General features: G+C 42.0%; 1 protein-coding gene across 8 annotated transcripts in view; it reads left to right on the top strand.

Annotated features, from left to right (window-relative positions):
• Positions 1-564: 564 nt before the first annotated feature.
• The window catches only part of DMXL1 (Dmx like 1), a 78,141-nt gene continuing 60,788 nt past the window's right edge, over positions 565-17,917 (top strand). For all 8 annotated transcript variants that reach the window (XM_054054120.1, XM_054054124.1, XM_054054123.1 and 5 more), the window contains exons 1-3: positions 565-744; positions 10,825-10,950; positions 16,880-16,957. In XM_054054120.1, coding sequence (XP_053910095.1) covers positions 658-744; positions 10,825-10,950; positions 16,880-16,957 — 291 coding nt within the window. In that variant the 5' untranslated portion in view covers positions 565-657. The remainder of the gene's footprint in view (positions 745-10,824; positions 10,951-16,879; positions 16,958-17,917) is intronic.

Genomic DNA, 17,917 nt, shown 5'->3' on the forward strand with positions numbered 1-17,917 from the left:
CCAGCTTTTGTCTTGTTGCAGGATAGATGGAGATCGCTCCCTCCTATTACCCAGCCATGACAAAGGATGTTCGCTTCCTAAAACTCCGAAACGAGTCCTAGAGTTTATTTGCCGCCCTTCTGGCACCGAGCGCTGCCTCCCGCGCCTGCTCCAGCTGCACCCCCCGCAGCAGCCACAACGCTCCCCTCACCGCCAGCCCAGGCGGCGTCCCACACGCTTTTATGTAACCGAGAGACTTCCGCAGGACACGGAGCACACGTGACCCATAGCGGGAGGGCGCGCGCAAGCGCTACGAACGGCACACGGAGATCTCGCGAGAGTTCGCGGAGGCGGGGCCGGAGGGGGTGCTGCACCGCCCCACCAGGCCCCGCCCTGCGCGTGCCTCCAGGCTCCGCGCCGCCACCCTCTCCTCCAGGCTCCGCCCCTCGCGCGCCTCCGGACCCCGCCCCTCGCGCTCCCCGGGCTCCGCCTCTCTCTCCCCAGGCTCCGCCCCTCGCGCTCCCTAGGCTCCGCCCCTCGCTCTCCCCAGGCTCCGCCCCTCGCACTCCCCCAGGCTCCGCCCCTCGTCCTCCCCGCCGCCGTCGCCTCCGCGGGACGAGGGGCGCCCGAGCGGCAGCGCCCGGCGGCGCCCGGCGCGACCTTCCCTCGCTTCTCGCCATGAACCTGCACCAGGTGCTGACGGGCGCCGTGAACCCCGGCGACAACTGCTTCTCCGTGGGGAGCCTGCACGACCAGCCCTTCACGGTGAGCTCACTCACCCTCCCCCGCCGGCTCCGCTGAGCGGCTGCGTCAGGAGCGGGGCGGCTCGTCCGCAGTCACGGGCTCGGCCGGGGGCGGCACTGCTGGGCGGCTGCACCGGGGCCGCGGGGCGGGGAGCGGGGGGAGGGCAGGGATGGCCGGGAGATATGGGCGGGGAGGGGGGCGAGATGCGGGCAAGGATGGGCCAGAGATGCGGGCAGGATTGTGCGTGGAGAAGGCAGGGAGGGTTGGAAGATGCAGGTAGGGATGGGCAAAAGATGCGGGCAGAGAGGGTTGAGAGATGCGGGCAGGGATGGGAGCAAGGTACAGGCAGGGGTGGAAGCAGGATATGGGCAGGGAGGGTTGAGAGATGCAGGCAGGACAGGTGAAAGATGCGGGCAGAGATGGGAGCTAGATGCGGGCAGGGCTTTCTGAAAGATGCGGTCAAGGATAGGTGAGAGATGCGGTCAGGGATGGGTGGGAGGCGCGGTCAGGGGTGGGTGGGAGATACGGCTAGGAGGGGTGCATGGAAAGGACACAGATGTCTGAAAGATGTGAGCAGGAATGGGTGAAAGATGCAGACAGGGGTGAGTGTGTGGAGAGGGCAGAGATGGCTGAAAGATGCAGGCAGGAGTGGGTGCATGGTGCCTGGAGTGGCCAGGGGTGGATGTCCCTAGTGGTGCGTTGTCCAGTCAGGCAGGGATAGATGTCCCTAGCCATGTGGTGCCTGGAGCAGGCAGGGGGGGATGTCCCTCTTGATGTGGTGCCCGGTTTGGCCAAGGAAGGATGTCCATAGCAGTGCCCAGTGCGGGCAGGGATGGATGCCCTAGTGGTGCATTGCCTGGATTGGGCAGGGATGGATGTCCCTTGCGATGTGGTGCCCACTGTCGCCAGGGATGGATGGATGGATGGATGGATGGATGGATGGATGTCCGTATCGGTGCCAGGTGTGGGCAGGAAGGCTCACAGTGCTGTGAAGGGATGGTTCACAAGCACAGGACTATTGTAGCTTTGATAAGCTATTACATAAGTGTGGCTTTCCATGGATTTCCAGTGATCACCTCCAACCTGGTTGAAATCCTTACCGCCTGCAGTTGAAGATCTTTAAATACCATGCTGTAGCCTTAAGGTTTTAAGGCCAGCACAGGGAGGATATGGAGCTGTTGGAACTGGTCTGGAGGAGGCCATGAAGATTATGTGAGAGCTGGAGCACCTCTACTATAAGGACAGGCTGAGAGAGTTGGGTTATTTGCCCTGGAGAAGGCTCTGGGAAGATCTTGTAGGGGCCTTCCAGTACCTGAAGGGATTATAGGAAAGCTGTGGAGGGTTTTTTTACAGGGGCATGTAGGTATAGGATGGAGTAGAGAGGTTTTAAGCTGAAGGAGGGCAGATTTAGATTAGTTGTTAGGAAGAATTTTTTTCCTGTGAGGGTGGTGAGGTACTGGCACAGGTTGCCCAGAGAAGGAGTGGCTGCCCCATCCCTGAAGGTGTTCAAGGGCAGGCTGGATGGGGCTTTGAGCAGCCTGGTCTAGTGGGATGTGTCCCTGCCCATGTCAGGGGGGAGTTGAACTGGAGGGATTAAAGTTCCCTTCCAAACCAAACCATTCTATGATTCTATGACTTTAACTCCTTGTCAGTGAGACTGCAGTAAAGCCACTTGCAGTTTCTAGTGAAGGCTAAAGCCTTTTATTAGTGTTTGTTTTCCTGCCTATCACTTCTGTTTTGTAAACGGACTTCTGTTTTCCTTACAATTGTGCCTCCAAAATACCCTCTTCCATTTTGTGCTGAAGAAGAAGATAAGATGCAGCGAAGTTTCCCAGTGTACCACATTTGAGTATTTTAGCATTACCTTTTCTGCCCTCCTGTTGATTACTGCATGGTGCAGTTTTGAGTTTGATAGGGGAATGGTAGATAGAAGTGCAAGAATTAAAACCCATTTTTTTCTGTCCTGTGTGGTGTACACAATTAAATTCTGGCCAAATGCCGGGTCCTGCACTTGGGGCACAACAACCCTATGTAGTGTTACAGACTAAGAGAAGTCTGTGTGGAAAGCTGCCTGGAGGAGAAGGACCTGGGGGTGTTGGTTGACAGCCGACTGAACAGGAGCCCGCAGTGTGCCCAGGTGGCCAAGAAGGCCAATGGCATCTTGGCTTGTGTCAGAAACGGCGTGACCAGCAGGTCCAGGGAAGTTATTCTCCCTCTGTACTCAGCACTGGTGAGACCGCACCTTGAATGCTGTATTTGGTTCTGGGCCCCTCACCACAAGAAGGATGTTGAGGCTCTGGACTGTGTCCAGAGAAGAGCAATGAAGCTGGTGAAGAGGCTGGAGAACAAGTCTTACGAGGAGCGGCTGAGAGAGCTGGGGTTGTTTAGCCTTGAGAAGAGGATGCTGAGGGGAGACCTTATTGCTCTCTACAACTACCTGAAAGGAGATTGTGGAGAGGAGGGTGCTGGCCTCTTCTCCCAAGTGACAGGGGACAGGACAAGGAGGAATGGCCTCAAGTTCCGCCAGGGGAGGTTCAGGCTGGACATCAGGAAAAAAAAATTCATGGAAAGGGTCATCGGGCATTGGAAGAGGCTGCCCAGGGAGGTGGTGGAGTCACCTTCCCTGGAGGTGTTTAAAGGATGGGTGGATGAGGTGCTGAGGGGCATGGTTTAGGGATTGATAGGAATGATTGGACTCCATGATCCTGGAGGTCCTTTCCAACCTAGTGATTCTATGATTCTATGTTCTTTCCTGAAGTGTGCTCTACCTGTTGCAGCCTAACTTATCAAAAGTGTTACAGCTCCCTAATGGAGGAGAAGAGTAAGGATCTCTCCTTGGGGAAAATGGAGTGATTGGGAAGTGAAGTGTTCAGTAGCTGTTTCTATTGTCTCTTTTTGCAAGAGTAATAAATACACTAACAATATTTATTATAGAAATATTCATCTTGCTTTGTTTTGTCCTTTTCCCCAGAAGGTTACTAATGGGTTTCTTTTTCTCAGAGTTAAAACCACGAACAGAAATATTCTCAACTGCTTCAGGTTGTTTTTTCGTTGTTGCTATTGCTTGTTTTATAATGCTATGTTAAGTTCACAAGATTGCTCAGGAGGATTAAGAAGTGAAAGGTACTGAGCTAATTTCTTCCGTTTTGGGAATAAATGGTGGACTTAATCTGATGAAAATTCAGCAAGAAAAAGGGGGCAGTTGTTTTCCCATATCTGAAGTCATTATAAGCACTAAGTTTAAATACTGTTGAATGTTATCTCAGAAATTGAAAAAAAAAGAATATGTCCAAGGAAACTTCTGTGCTTCCAGTTTTCTTCTTCATAGGAGTTGATTGTTCAGGGTACAGGTGAGGCAAGTTGCCTTCATCTGTAATACCTTTATTTTTTTGGAAATAATTGTTCTATTGTTCAGAATATTATCTGATATGCTGTAGCAAATATTTAAAGTGAAAAGTTTCAAAATATTACAGCCTTAAGCTAAAAATATTCTTCTCCTAAACTGTGAACAATTGGAAAAGAACCCTAGTAAAATGTACTGGTACACACTGAATTGCATGCAGCTTTTTGAATATCTGCAGTTCTCTTTTAAGGTGGTATTTGAGATACTTGTCCTAGTGTTGTGCAGGTTGTTGTTCTGGCCTTCTTTTTTAAGGATGTGAAGTATCAAGTGGAGCATGAGCTTCCTTGTAGAGAACACTGATAAAGAGGTTTTGGCACATCATTTATATATAGAAAAAGGCTCCTATGCATCAAGATATCAAAAGAAGCATGCCTGTCATTTATCTGCTTAGAGCAGGCAGCAAAAATATGTGGTACATTCAGCCTTCAGAAGTCAGAACTTGACTGTTTGCTCTGTATCTGCTTCTCCAGAAAGCAAACTTGTTTTATTTTCTGTGTACTTGTCTACAGTGAAATGCATCCTTTGCTTTGTTGGTTTTTTTTTTGTGATTTGGTTTGGTTTTTTTCAGATCTGAAATATTTGAATAAAAAAAAAATGTTTAATAGTTTCATGGAGCTGACCATGTAGGATACTTCTGTACTTGGTCATTACTGAAGTTGTATTTACATTATCGACTCACCAGCAGTGATACCACTTCTGTGATCAGATAGCTGTGCGCATTTTTGCTTATTCAGTTCTGCTTCCACTATATGCTTTTCCTTTTGTTTTTTTTCCAAGTATCAGACGAGGGGGAAAAAAATCACTATGAGCATTAGCAACTTTACAAGTCTAAGTTCCAAGACTTGTAGAGAGTGATTGTTTGTAGGGGTAAACAGTTGGGAAAGATAAATTACATGGTTGATTTCAATGCAACCAGAATATTTTCTGGATGTATTTCCTCTCTGTGTTGTGAATAAACTCATCCTGGACTTGAGATAGCTCTTGCGATAGTTGAGGGTTTTTTTTTGGCTGTTAATTTGATGTGAGCCTTGACATCCTGACATTTGCAACTTGATTGATTTCATTTGCAAGGGGCTTGAAAACCCTTGAGATCCATCAGTGGTAAAAATGGCCTTGTGGTGGCCTGAGAATTGCTTCAGATACAGTAACTGAGTCAGTTGCAAAACAAAGGAAGCAAAAGGTGATGTGGATTGTTGAACTGGTGAGCTCCAGTATGACTATAGCAGGCAGAGAACGTTGCCAAAGAAGTTACTGCAAAGTATTAAATCTGGTCCTTTGGTTTGCTTAGACTAGATGGTTCTGTATGACCTTGGGCCCAGCACCGAGTTCTGCATTATCTTTCCAGTCTGTATGTTCATCCCATATACATTTGCATCTGTTATATATATATATAAAGCTTTGCAAGTGTGTACGTGTGCACACGTACCACTGCATTTGCCTGTGGATAATAGCTGGGGATTTATGGTAGGTGTGCTTGTGCCCTTCCTGTAAGAGATGTAGGTTAAATAAAGTCTGTGTGAGTTGTGCAAGATATTCTATCAGTCCTTATGTAACTACAGCAGAAATTATAGCAAAACCTTTGTCAGTATGTAGACAAAATGTAAAGAGTGTTAAGCAGAAGGGAAGTAATTGGTTCAGAGGTGCTGCGCTATGCAAGAGATAAGACCCCAGCTCATTTACTTTTCTTCTGTTGAGAGCAGAGTCTGATTTGCCAGTACTGTTCTCTTAAAAATGAAGTTGTGTATGGTGGTCTTTCACTTTAGAAAGAAATTAGAATAGTTCATGTAATTATTTATACTATTTTCTGTTAAAACTAACATGCTTTTAAAACACTGTTATTGTCAATATATCTATTAATCTTCTCCAAAGAAATACAATTTTAGAAATAAGATCTAACATTTGATTAAAAGAATGGGTAGAAATTCCGTGGAAACTTAGTACTATATGCAAAATCACATTTATCTTCGCAGGCCTGAAATGTTTTTCACTTCCTAATTTTAGGCATGTTTTGCTTTGTCAACAGCTAGTGAAATCCATGTTCATGCAGCTTGAACTAGTTCTGTCTTATTTATTTGTGCAACAGAAGGACAAAGTATGTTTAATAAACATTCCAAGAACATGATAGTGTCGATATTATCTGCTTGTCCCATTCTACAAAGACAACTTTCCTGTAAATATTCTAGGACTTTCTTCAGGTGAAAAGCTTTTATAGTTTGCCAAATCACTTTGAGGCTCTGCTTGCTTTAAAAAAAGACATCTTGAAGTTTTATCTATAGGGCAGCATTTTGTACCCTGTCCCTCTAAGGGCCGGGTAATATACACAAGAGTATAGATGTGAAAAGTGCTTGCACTCTGACATTGCTTCTTGCCATGTATGTAATAAAATGCTTGAATTACCTTTTTTCTTAGTTTCTATAGCTTATAAAAATGCAATATCAGTAGGTTCTGTCACAAGGGAAGTGAATGACATGTGAACTATTGTGGACAAGTCTTGGAGTAAAAAGTAAATAAAGTTGACTGGTAGGCAGTTCAGGGTTTTTTTGGCATCTGAGGGCCTGCTGGGGTATAGAAAGTACCCTTCACTCCTGAGTACTTCTTTTATGCTATGTCTAAATACTTCATACAGTTTTCTGAGGTGAGAGAAGGAAGTGTAAAATTAGTCCAGCAGTTGGTTTTGTGCTCTTGTTTTAGAGAAATGTCTGTGAGATACTACTGCTTAGAAACCTCATTCTGGGAGAACTGTGTGCGTATGAGGGTGTGACTACTCTGCACAGAGACAGTCTAATGGCCAAGTTGCAGCAAGGACAGCAAAGAACCATAGGAAGGACACTTTAGGAGGAAGGGAGCACTCAAGCTTCTCTCCCAAAGTGTCTGGTCAGTGTGAGGTGTTATAGGATTGCAGTGGTAGGCAACAGTAGAAAAAGGAGCCTGTTGCAGTTTCATTTGCCAGACAGCTTAGATACCTTTTACTCAGACATGTTTTTTTCTTTTAAAAATGTAGTTTCCTTCTTCTCTATGTCCCTTCCCTTTTCTCTTTAAGATAGTGGTTCTTTTGCAGGCAGACATTGACTAAATCTCAAAAATAACCTCCAAGTCATCATCCTTCTGCTTGGCTATAGTTATATTTGGAAGCTCTTTTAAAGTGCCTTTTTTTTATTTTTCTTTTTTTTCTTTCACCATTTTGGGGACACATCAGTTCTATAGGCTGAAGAGATAGTCAGTGGTTCTGCAGCTTATTGGGGATTGGGAAGTCAGTGTGACCATGTATGATCTAATCCATCTCAATAGACTGATATCAGAGTGATTCTTTGTTTACAGAATGTCAATTTTTTTCAGGTAATGTGGAGAATTACTGTAATGTAAGGATGGAATGACTATATTTTTTTCTTCCAAAACCAAGATTTTAACAAGGCACTTTTCTCACCCCAGCCCTGGACTGGATTCTTATGAGTGCACCTAAAAATAAGTGTTAGAACTGTGAACTGATAGGATGAGAAGATACTCCTCAACTTTTCTTCAAAAAGTTCATCTCCAATTTGGCAATTTTTTTTTTTTAAATGCACAGCAATATGAAGTTGCACAAGAAATGGATATTAAACATAAAATAATAGCCACGTGTAAACACAGAAAGAGGGAGGAGGTGCTATATCTCTTGGAGAAGAGTTTATACTCATAAAGGGGACATTTCCAGGAAATGGCACATCTGGGTTGTTTGCATACCTCTTTGAGCTACTGCTGTCCAGCACAACCTGGGTTGGCAGGAGACAGCCTGTTTTAAGTCCTTATTCCTGATGCATTGACTAGTATATATGTTCCTAAGGACTCTGGCATGTAGTGTTTGGTATTTACTTTAGAGTTCTTCCATTGCAAAATGCCAGGTGTACTCAGGATTGTTTTTCTGTGTTAAAACTGCTTGAGTTCTCAATCCCATTTAAATGGTTAGTTTATGGACTTTAGGATTGCTGCTGATGGTATCTGTGACTTTATATGCCAGCTCTTGCTCACCATAATGGAAATATTGTAGGGTTGTGTTGCAGTTTGTTCTCAGGCTTGCCTGTGATACTAGAAATGGAGAGAACCAGGTGGGAGGAAATCTAGTAAGTCTATAAAGTGCTGATGAAGTCTAGGGGTATGTACAGAAGAGCAGGTCAGCTTCAAACAGTCTTTGGCACGTCAGTCTTTTGAAACATATTTTTAATAAAGCCATGTTATCTCTTTGAAGTGTAGCACTCCCCCCCCCCCCCCCCCCCCCCCCCCCCCCCTTAAAATTGCCTCCATATGGATCACTAAATTCAACAAAATGGCTTTGGGGAAGACTGTATGTATAGGACTTTGCCAGATGGACTGTGGACTTAATCAGTGAGTCACCAGGTGAGGTGGTTTTTAACTAAAGAAAAAAGTGTTCCGTGAGGAACAGGTCCAAAGTTCATATCATTGTGATATCAAAATAATTATTCTAGCATTTGCTTTGGAGCCTGCTGTTTAGTATGTCAGTATGTAATAAATGCTGCTCTTTTGGCAGGAGGAATCACACTGCTTGAACTTCTTCTTGAAGCTGAAGAGGGGACAGGACAGGAAGGGACTTAAAAAACCTGACCAATAATAAATGATCCTAAGTAAAGATAAGTTTATCTTACTTAAGAAGTAAGGTCTGCAGAAGCATTATAGACAGCATTTTGAATTATCATGGTGTTTTAAGGGTGGCTGGTGGTCTGCTTATAGGAAAGTAGTAAGTGAGTACTGGCTGAGAATGGTTGTCACAGTCTTCTGGTAAATATCACTGAACTCTTTTTGGAGAAAGTTGTCTTTGGAGCAAAATCTCCATATTTTTTACTTATGTATTTTAATGTATGTAATGGTATGATACTCTAGGTCAGGCTTGGTAGAAGTGCACTTTCATGTGAAACATCTGAAAATCTGATCATCAGATTTCAAATTTGTAGATCTAGCATTCATTTTTTCTCCTTTTTTTTTGAGTCAAAAGTGTTTTTAGTTAATATCCTAGAGATTGGTAGAGTTGGTTGTAAGGCATGGTTGTTTACATCAGTGAATGGAAATCTTCCATCTGCAGTGTTTGTGTGACTGTTCTGCTCTTGAGTCTTTCGGCTGACTAAAATGATCTATTTGGCCCTTCCATCATTCTGTTGCTCTTCAACAGAGTACTGTTGTTTGTGTTCTTAATTTTGTTGTGGGCTTCCTGGCTCTAAGTTTTTAATGGATGTCCACTCATTGTTCTAAGACTTTCATTCTTGAATGCTATATTCTTAGGCTTATTGGATGATTGTGCTCACTGTTGTTTCAACAGGTTTCTCTGCTATTTAATCTTTCTGTCTATTTTAATCTGTGTTCAGATTCTAACAAAACTTGAAGATAGGAAATATATCTTCTAATGTGAAGATAGGAAAAAGTTTTGGCTCGGACATTGTGGTACTCAGTCAGCTGGCTCTGTGAACGTGTTAGATATATCAAATAAAAAATGAGAAGCTCAACGTGAGCCAGCAGTGTGTGCTCCCAGCCCAGAAGACCAATAGTATCCTGGGCTGCGTCAAAAGAAGCGTGGCCAGCAGGGCGAGGGAGGAGATTCTGCCCCTCTACTCTGCTCTTGTGAGACTCCGCCTGGAATCCTGTGTCCAGTTCTGGAATCTTCGACATAAGAAGGATATGGAACTGTTGGATCAGGTCCAGAGGAGGCCATGAAGATGATGTAAGGGCTGGAGCACCTCTGCTATGAGGACAGGCTGAGAGAGTTGGGGTTGCTCAGCCTGGAGAAGAGAAGGCTCTAGGGAGACCTTATCACAGCCTTCCAGTACCTGAAGGGGCTCCAGAAGAGCTGGAGAGGGGCTTTTTACAAGGGCATGGAGTGATAGGATGAGGAGGAATGGCTTTAAATTGGAGGGGGGAAGATTTAGGCTAGATATTAAGAAGAAATTCTTCAGTATGAGGGTGATGAGGCACTGGCACAGGTTGTCCAGGTAAGTCGTGGCTGCCCCCTCCCTGATGGTGTTCAAGGCCAGGTTGGTTGGGGCCGTGAGCAGCCTGGTCTGGTGGGAGGTGTCCCCGCCCATGGCAGGGGGGTTGGAATTGGATGGGCTTTCAAATCCCTTCCAATCCGAACCATTCCATGATTCTGTCATGATTTAGACACAATATAAATTTAAGGGGAAAAAAAAAAAATCTGTGGAATGCAACTAACGGGAGACTCAGCAAGTGTGAAAGGAGTTTTGGTTTTCTATAACTAAGCTTTGTTCTGTTACACTTTTGAATTTTTCCATTACTGAGTTAGTTTCTAGATGGTTTGTACCATTTTAGCTTCTCAGCTCTGTTACCCCTTTTCAAAAATTTATTTTTAAATGCCTCTGTCTCCAGTCTAGGCAATATAGTACTTTTTGCTACTTTTCATGAACTTTGTTCTTTGTGCTTTTTATTTTCTCTTAGGTGTTTTCATAAATTTATCTTTTTTTTGCCTCTTCTGTCTTTAACCACTATTTGCTTGTTAGGCAAATGTTGTGATGCACTTCTGAGTATGAATGAAGAGTAATTTGCCACTTCTGTTGCTTGATTTAAATTGTAGACTTCTATTTGATCTCTTCAAATGGACTTGTTTGTTGTGTTCTACATGGATTGAATATGTGGACTATACTACTTCATACTTCGTTGGTATGCTGTGAGCAGCTCAAGCTTTTTTTTTTCTATTTTAGGCATATGCGTCAGGATGTGATATTGTAGTGTTGGGGACTGACTTTGAAAGATTACAGATAATCCCTGGAGCAAAACATGGAAACATTCTGGTGGGATGTGTGGACTGTTCAATGCAACAAGGGAAGGTAAGTAAAACAGTGTTTCTATTACCGTTCCAGCAGTGTCACATTAAGCACCCTTTCAAGAGTGTGGATACTTGCAATTAAACACAAGTGAATAGTAGGGTGGCTGATTGGTTCATTTTATTTGTGGGAAGCAGCACTGCGAATATGAAATAGTAACCATAGATATGAGACTGTAGCAGATGTGTGGGACTGCACAGGAAGATACAGATAAGCACAGGGCTGCGCAAAGGAGATAGCAAGAATTTAACTAAAAGATGGGTAAAGTGGAAGTGAACATTTGTTCACTACGGCTTCGCACTACAGGGCGTGTCATTGACATGCTTTGACATGTTTGTGGCTGGCAGCAGATGAGTACTCCCACAAAAATCCCTTTCAGGTCATCCAGAAAAATGACATCACTTTAAAGCAGTTTATAAAGGCGTAAAATTGCTCTTGGATAGAGTTTTGCTTTCTTGAATTCTCAGCTTTTCTTTTTCTTATGTAGGTAAACTGAAATCAGAAATATTGTATTTTAGGCACTCGGAGCTTTCAAGTGCTTTTTAGAGAGGTCTTTCTTAGTTGTTTTGTCACAGTAAAAAAGAAATAACCAGGTAACTATCTTCTGGGATATCACAGTGCTCAGGAGTAGGAGCTGTGTCTGGCTCATATAAGAGATTTTTTTTACTTTGTTGCTTTCCTTAAGCCTGCCCTGGTGAAGAGAGAATGTGAGCCTTTTGAGCATCACTGGAAGCCTTGAGAGTTGATGAGAGCTTTTGTTAGACTCTGGAGTCCATCTTGAGCCAAGACCTCTGCATGGAAACCATAGAATCATAGAATGGTTTGGGTTGAAAGGGACCTTAGGGATCATCCAGTTCCAATCCTGCTGCCATGGGCAGGAACCTCCCACTGGGTCAGGGTGCTCAGAACCCCATCCAACCTGGTCTTGAATAACTCCAGGCATGGGGCATCCGCAGCTTCTCTGGGCAACCTGTTCCAGTGCCTCGCCACCCTCATTGTGAAGAATCTCTTCCTAATGTTTCATCTAAATTTCCCCTCTTTCAATTTAAATCTATTCCCTCTCATCCTATCACTACTTCTCTTTGTAAAATGTCCCTCCCCAGCTTTCTTGTAGGATCCTTTTCTTGTAGGACCCCTGGAAGGCTGCCTGCAGCCTTCTCTTCTCCAGGCTGAACAGCTCCAACTCGCTCAGCCTGTCATCATAGCAGAGGTGCTTAAGCTCTCACATAATCTTTGTAGCCATGTTCTGGACCCACTCCATTGGCTCTATGTTGTTCTTATGTTGGGGATTCTGGAACTGGACACGGTACTGCAGATGACATCCCACAAGAGCAGAGTAGAGGGGGAGAATCACCTCCCTCGACTGTGAGGTCTATGATTATTGTTCCCAGCCATTCTCTGTTCTTGCTTTTTAGTGGTTGAACTCTTGAAATGGTGGTGAAGGAACACAGATGAAAATGAAGAACTGTTCTTTGTGTCTCTGGTACCTCTCAGCCATAAAGACTGCTTGTGTTTCTCCATTGGCTGGTGTTAACTAGAAGGTTTTTTTGAGTTCACCAGCTGTGTGTTAACAGATGGTGAAATACACATGCAGATCACGTATCAGTGTTAATACTACAGTTTTTTTCTGCAAATATATAAAGTCATCTTGACTGCATATTAGCAGTTCTGTATGCAGAAAACTCTCCTTGACAAACTCTTCATGAATTGTAAATGGATACAATTTACAATTGTATCAATGAATGCATAAAATCATGAAGCTTACTAATCTTTAGAATTTTTTTGTTTCTTAAAGTAGACCTATGTGGTCATTTTGATTCTGCAAGTTGTTTGTTGCTGTTAGCAATTAGACTAGATGTGCTTGCAGAGTGCTGAAATACCAGGCAGTGAATGGCTAGGAATCTACTTACTGACCTTGCTGATTAGTAGATTTCCAGTTCACTGTTGCAAGGATGAAATTCTTTCTTAAGACTTCTTCATCAGTATTGACACACAGATTTCTCCTTGGTTTACCTCCAGTTTATTCTTTGTTCTTTAAAATCCATAGGAAGAAGTAGAATGCAAATAATGCTGTGTGTTTAAGTTTCAATTTTGAACCTTTATAGAAAAGATTCAGTTATAATTTATATATAGTTTATGAATTATATACTTGTTTAATTTTTTACTTTAAAGAGAGCTATCAAGCATTTTCTTTATAATAGGTGGCCTTTACTCATTTGGATGACAAAATTGGTTTGTAATAAGTTGAAATGTTTCTCAGTTCTCCCCCCCTACATCTACTTCTAGCTTATTGGGAAGTTAGTATCTGCGAAGCTGCTTTGGAGTAACAACAACTTAGAAGTTCATGTATGACTCCCCTCTCCCTTGGCTTTGAAGGGTGGGGGAACATGACATCATCTTTTTTCTTCCTAGTATAGTTTTGGAGATAAACTTGATTATCTCTCTTCAACCTTAGGCCACTGAATCCAGTCACTTGCCTCTGTTTGTAGGCAACTTGGTAATCAGCAATTTATTTTTAAGAGGGTACACTATTTAATCTTCTCCTGCATGATGTAAGCTACCAGCCTCTTTCCACTTCTTCTAGTGAACGTAAGAATTAAGGCCAAACCTCTAATGATAACTTGACAAAACTTGAATTGTTTTGCTGGTTTGGACAGTACAGATACTTAAGAGGGTACAAGAAGGTGGTGCTAGCTTCAGGTCATTTGAAATGTTTCATTAAATTGTTTGCGTCAAGGCTGATGATTGCAGTGTTACGATGTACGTTAAGCGTTTTGTTTATGGAACAAACTATTTTACGGGTGTCAAAGAAAAATATAGGTATTAATTAAAAATTTAATTTAGTTTATATAGTAATAGATTACCTGTAGAAAACTGTACAGTTAAACTGTAAAGTAAAACCAGTAAGCTTGTTAAATAAGACATTTTTAAATAAGACCTTTTTTGTAAATACAGCTACTAATTGTTTTGAGTAGAAAAGCTCAGTTTTGAATCCAGGGTTTATAATTTCTTGAGCTGTAGCATGGTGGGGTTTTTTGTTTGGGTTTTTTTTTTAGTAGGCAGTGTGAGTTCTTTCCAAAGGAACTGTGATTGTTTTCTTTTCTGCTGTTTGGTAGTGAGTGGTAAAGTGTAATAAAAGCACGAGTTACAGACCTTTTAATGAATGAGTAAATGTTGAAGGTTTCTATGTAATGTGGAGGCCTGGTGGGGGAAGAAAATGGAATTATTTGGAGTATACTAAAACTTATAAAATGAGAACCTGAGTACTGCCGGTTATGTTCCTACTTTGGACGAAGTGGTTGGCCCGAGGACTGATGTTTTACTCTTATATGGCAGTGCAGAAATTAGAGTCATAGAATTGTTTGGGTTGGAAGGGACCTTTGATCTAGTCCAGTGCCTCCCTTGTTGTGGCCAGGGATGTCTGTCACTAGATAGCGTTGCTCAAAGCTCCCCTGGCCTGACATTGGGTAGTTCCAGGGGTGGGTCATGTACAACCTTTCTGGGCATTCTTTTCAAGTGTCTCATGATTCTCATTGTAAAAACCGTCTTCCTCACATCTGATATAAACCTACCTTCTTTTAGTTTAAAACCACGGCCCCTTGTCCTATCACAACAGGCCCTGATAAAACGTCTTTATCCATCTTTCTTATAAACCCCCTTTTATTGTGGCTTTTCAGTACTCAGCTCTTGTCCAGGCTGAACAACCTCAGCTCTCAGTGTTTTTTCATAGGAGACCATTTTTGTGCTCCCCTCTGGGCTCACTCTAACAAGTCCAAGTTTTTCTGGTGCTGGGAGCAGCAGAGCTGTATGTAATACTTGAGGTCTCACTATTGCAGGAGAATTGCCTCCTTCACTCTCCTGACCGCGCTTCTTCTGATGCAGTCTAGAATATAGTTGACTTTTTGGGCTGCAAGCACACATTGCCAGCTCACGTCCAGGTTTTCATCCACTAGTATCCCCAAGACCTCTCCACAGGGCTGCTTTCAATACATTCATTCCCCTAGGCTGTCTTGATACTGGGGATTGCTCCAAAACAGATGCAGGACTTCGCACATGACCTTGTTGGACCTCATGAGGTTCATGTGGAGCCACTTCTCAAGCTTCTCCAGGTCCCCATGGATGGCATCCCATCCCTCAGGTCTGTCAAATGCACTGCTTAGCTTGGCGTTATCTGCAAACCTGCCTAGGGTGCACTTGATCCAACTGTCTGTTATTAAGAATGCCCATAACCTCTCTCTCCTACAACTCAGTAAGGGTTCTCTGCACATCTTATTTCTAATAACATGACTTTGAACTACAATAGACATTTGTTTGATGTCTGGATGATTGTTCTGGTAGTTTGGGAAGTTCTTCAACACCAAATTTGCATTATTCTTTTTGGTGGCATGATGCTCAGTGAGGACTAGTCTGAGTAGCTGTATCTCTGTGGAGGCCTGTGGAAACTTCCAAAGGGTAGCAGTTGCTCTAGACACTATTTGTTTAGCATTTTGGCATGCTAGGGTTAGTTTTTCTTAAAAACGCACTAAACAAACAAAAAAAAGGAAGAACTGTCCACACTGTGAAAAAATGAAAAAGTCTAATCAGTATCAGTTTATATAAGCTTCTTGCTGTTTGGATGTGGAATGGAATTATGAGAAGGAAAGAATAAATGAGATAGTTAAAGAGAATTAGAGAGGGCAAATATTACCCTTTCTTCAGGCATGTTGCAATTGTGACAAAATTATTCTTGGCATTTTGGGGTCAAGCTGATGTTTAGGTTGTTAGTGTGATAGAAATTTAACTATCTGCTCTTTTAATGCAGAGGGCTTCTATTGAAGCTATGGATCTATGGATTTTAGGGTCTGTATGGATCTGTACATTTGTACATGGGTACATTTGTGCAGGTTGTTTGCATCTGTAATTAATGGATCTGTATGTAATAGCAACTTAGTATGACAGCTTAGTGTTTTTTTCTTAAAGTTGTTATGGTTGATATTGAAATAAAAATGTGTTTTATAAAGTGACTCCTTCCTACTTAATTGTTGTTAAAGGAAAACTGAATACTTTCTGAGCCAGAAGCTCACAGAAATAGGAAATTGACTATGACAGTGTATCAGAACAGTAGCTGTGCTCCTCTTAATATCATCACTTCAGTGCAGGATGTCCTAATATGTGTGAACTGTATAAACTCCTTTATTTTTGTTAATCTGCGTTTCAGAGCAGTTTTAGGCAGCATTGTCTTGGGATAGCCTCTCGGTCTTTGTGCCTGAGGTACTTAATATTTAAGTCTTCTTAGCAAGTGTTTTAAGCTTGCTTCTATATAGCTATATTGAGATACAACACTTCTTTGTTAGTACCGAAGTTGGGGTGGCTGCTACCACTGTTGGAATGAGATTTTGAAATACTAATTAAAGCTGACCATAATGCAATTTTTTTTTCTTTAAATACTATATGTTAGCATTTAGTAGTTCTTATGTTTTATAGTTCTCTGCATTGAGTATTTAGCTTGTGTAGCTTGAGTATTCTGGGTTAACTTTTTATAATGTGGCATGTTCTCATGCCGAGGAAGTCCACAAAAGTACCCTAAGCTGGTGCACTTTCCATTTCTGAGAATGTGAACTCTGTACACTCCTTTGAGTGTTTACCTAAGTTAATATGAAAAGAATATTGATAATAGACCTGATTTTTTTTAAAGAAAAGCTAATGTCCACCTATACTCTCAGTAGTTCATCAGGAGTAACGTGTAAATGAAGAATTGAATTTTTGTCATCCACACTTCATAATTTTGCTAGTGTTGTTTCTCTGTTATCAGTAGGGAATATGGATGTGAGCGTAAAATTTATGTAGAAGAGGGGGTAAAAGTAGAATCAACAATTTTAATTTTATTCTTGTTTGTTCTGTGGCTTGTTTCATCATTATGTGTTTATGTACATAAAAATATAAATTGTTTTAGATTGCAGCTTCTTATGGAAAGGTGATTTGTATCTTCGAGCCAGTTAGCCTCTTGAAGCAGAACAGCAGTCATCATAATGTAAGTAATTCATCACCCCAAAATTCATGTATACAGTTATAAAGCATTTTTCTGTTTTGCTTTAAAATGGAAAACTTCTTTTATGTCTTCTTTCAGTGGCAGAATAAAATTGAGATATGAGATGGTTATTGGGAAGTGAAAATGGTAGGAGAAGGGGGAGAGATGTTATTTTAAATGGTTTAGAACAAAATAGTTTTTACTGTAAAGCTTCTTGTGTCCCTGCATTCATAACTGAAGTATTCCAGGACCCAAAGAGATGTGCATACCTCCGTTCTCCAAGTGTATAACCATTACAATTGGAATTCCTTTTTTAACCATCTTGCCTTTATGCGCTGGTGTGTTTTACAATTCTTATTTTAACTTTGGTTTATGTAACTATATGTTCACGGAATCTCTAATAGTTTCAAAAAGGCCTTTTTTGAATGCTTATATTTCAGTGTTATGATGGTGAGTAAGAGCAGTGTTTATTCTCTTGATAACGTGGCTTGGTTTTGGTGACAGTGGTTTACTGAATTAGCTTCCAGATTCTTAATTTCTGGCTAATAATATGATACAGAGCGAGTTATTTTAACCATACATCTTACATGGAGAGAATTACTCTCATAATTAAAATCATTAGTGTCTAATTAAAGTAAGTTTGATGATATGAGGCCTTTAACAGCAGTTGCTCAAGGAGCTTTTGTCTCTGGCTTCAGGGGTTTAGTCTCTCCATTTGTATTAGTAAATTGTTTGTTTAGCTGTATAGTGGATTCCCTTCTTCATACTAACCACCTCAGTTATATAGTTCCTAGTGTATCTGTAAACCAGTGGCATTCTATATATTAATTAAATAGCTAGTATTGTGTGTGTTTATAATAATTTTTACCATTGGAAAACAGTGAAATAAAATAATGGCAAAAAGGGACTTCTGATGCTCATATGAACGTTTTAGACATACTGCTTTCCTTTTTGATCATTGGA

This window comes from Cuculus canorus, chromosome Z (assembly GCF_017976375.1).
Source record: "Cuculus canorus isolate bCucCan1 chromosome Z, bCucCan1.pri, whole genome shotgun sequence".
NCBI lineage: Eukaryota > Metazoa > Chordata > Aves > Cuculiformes > Cuculidae > Cuculus > Cuculus canorus.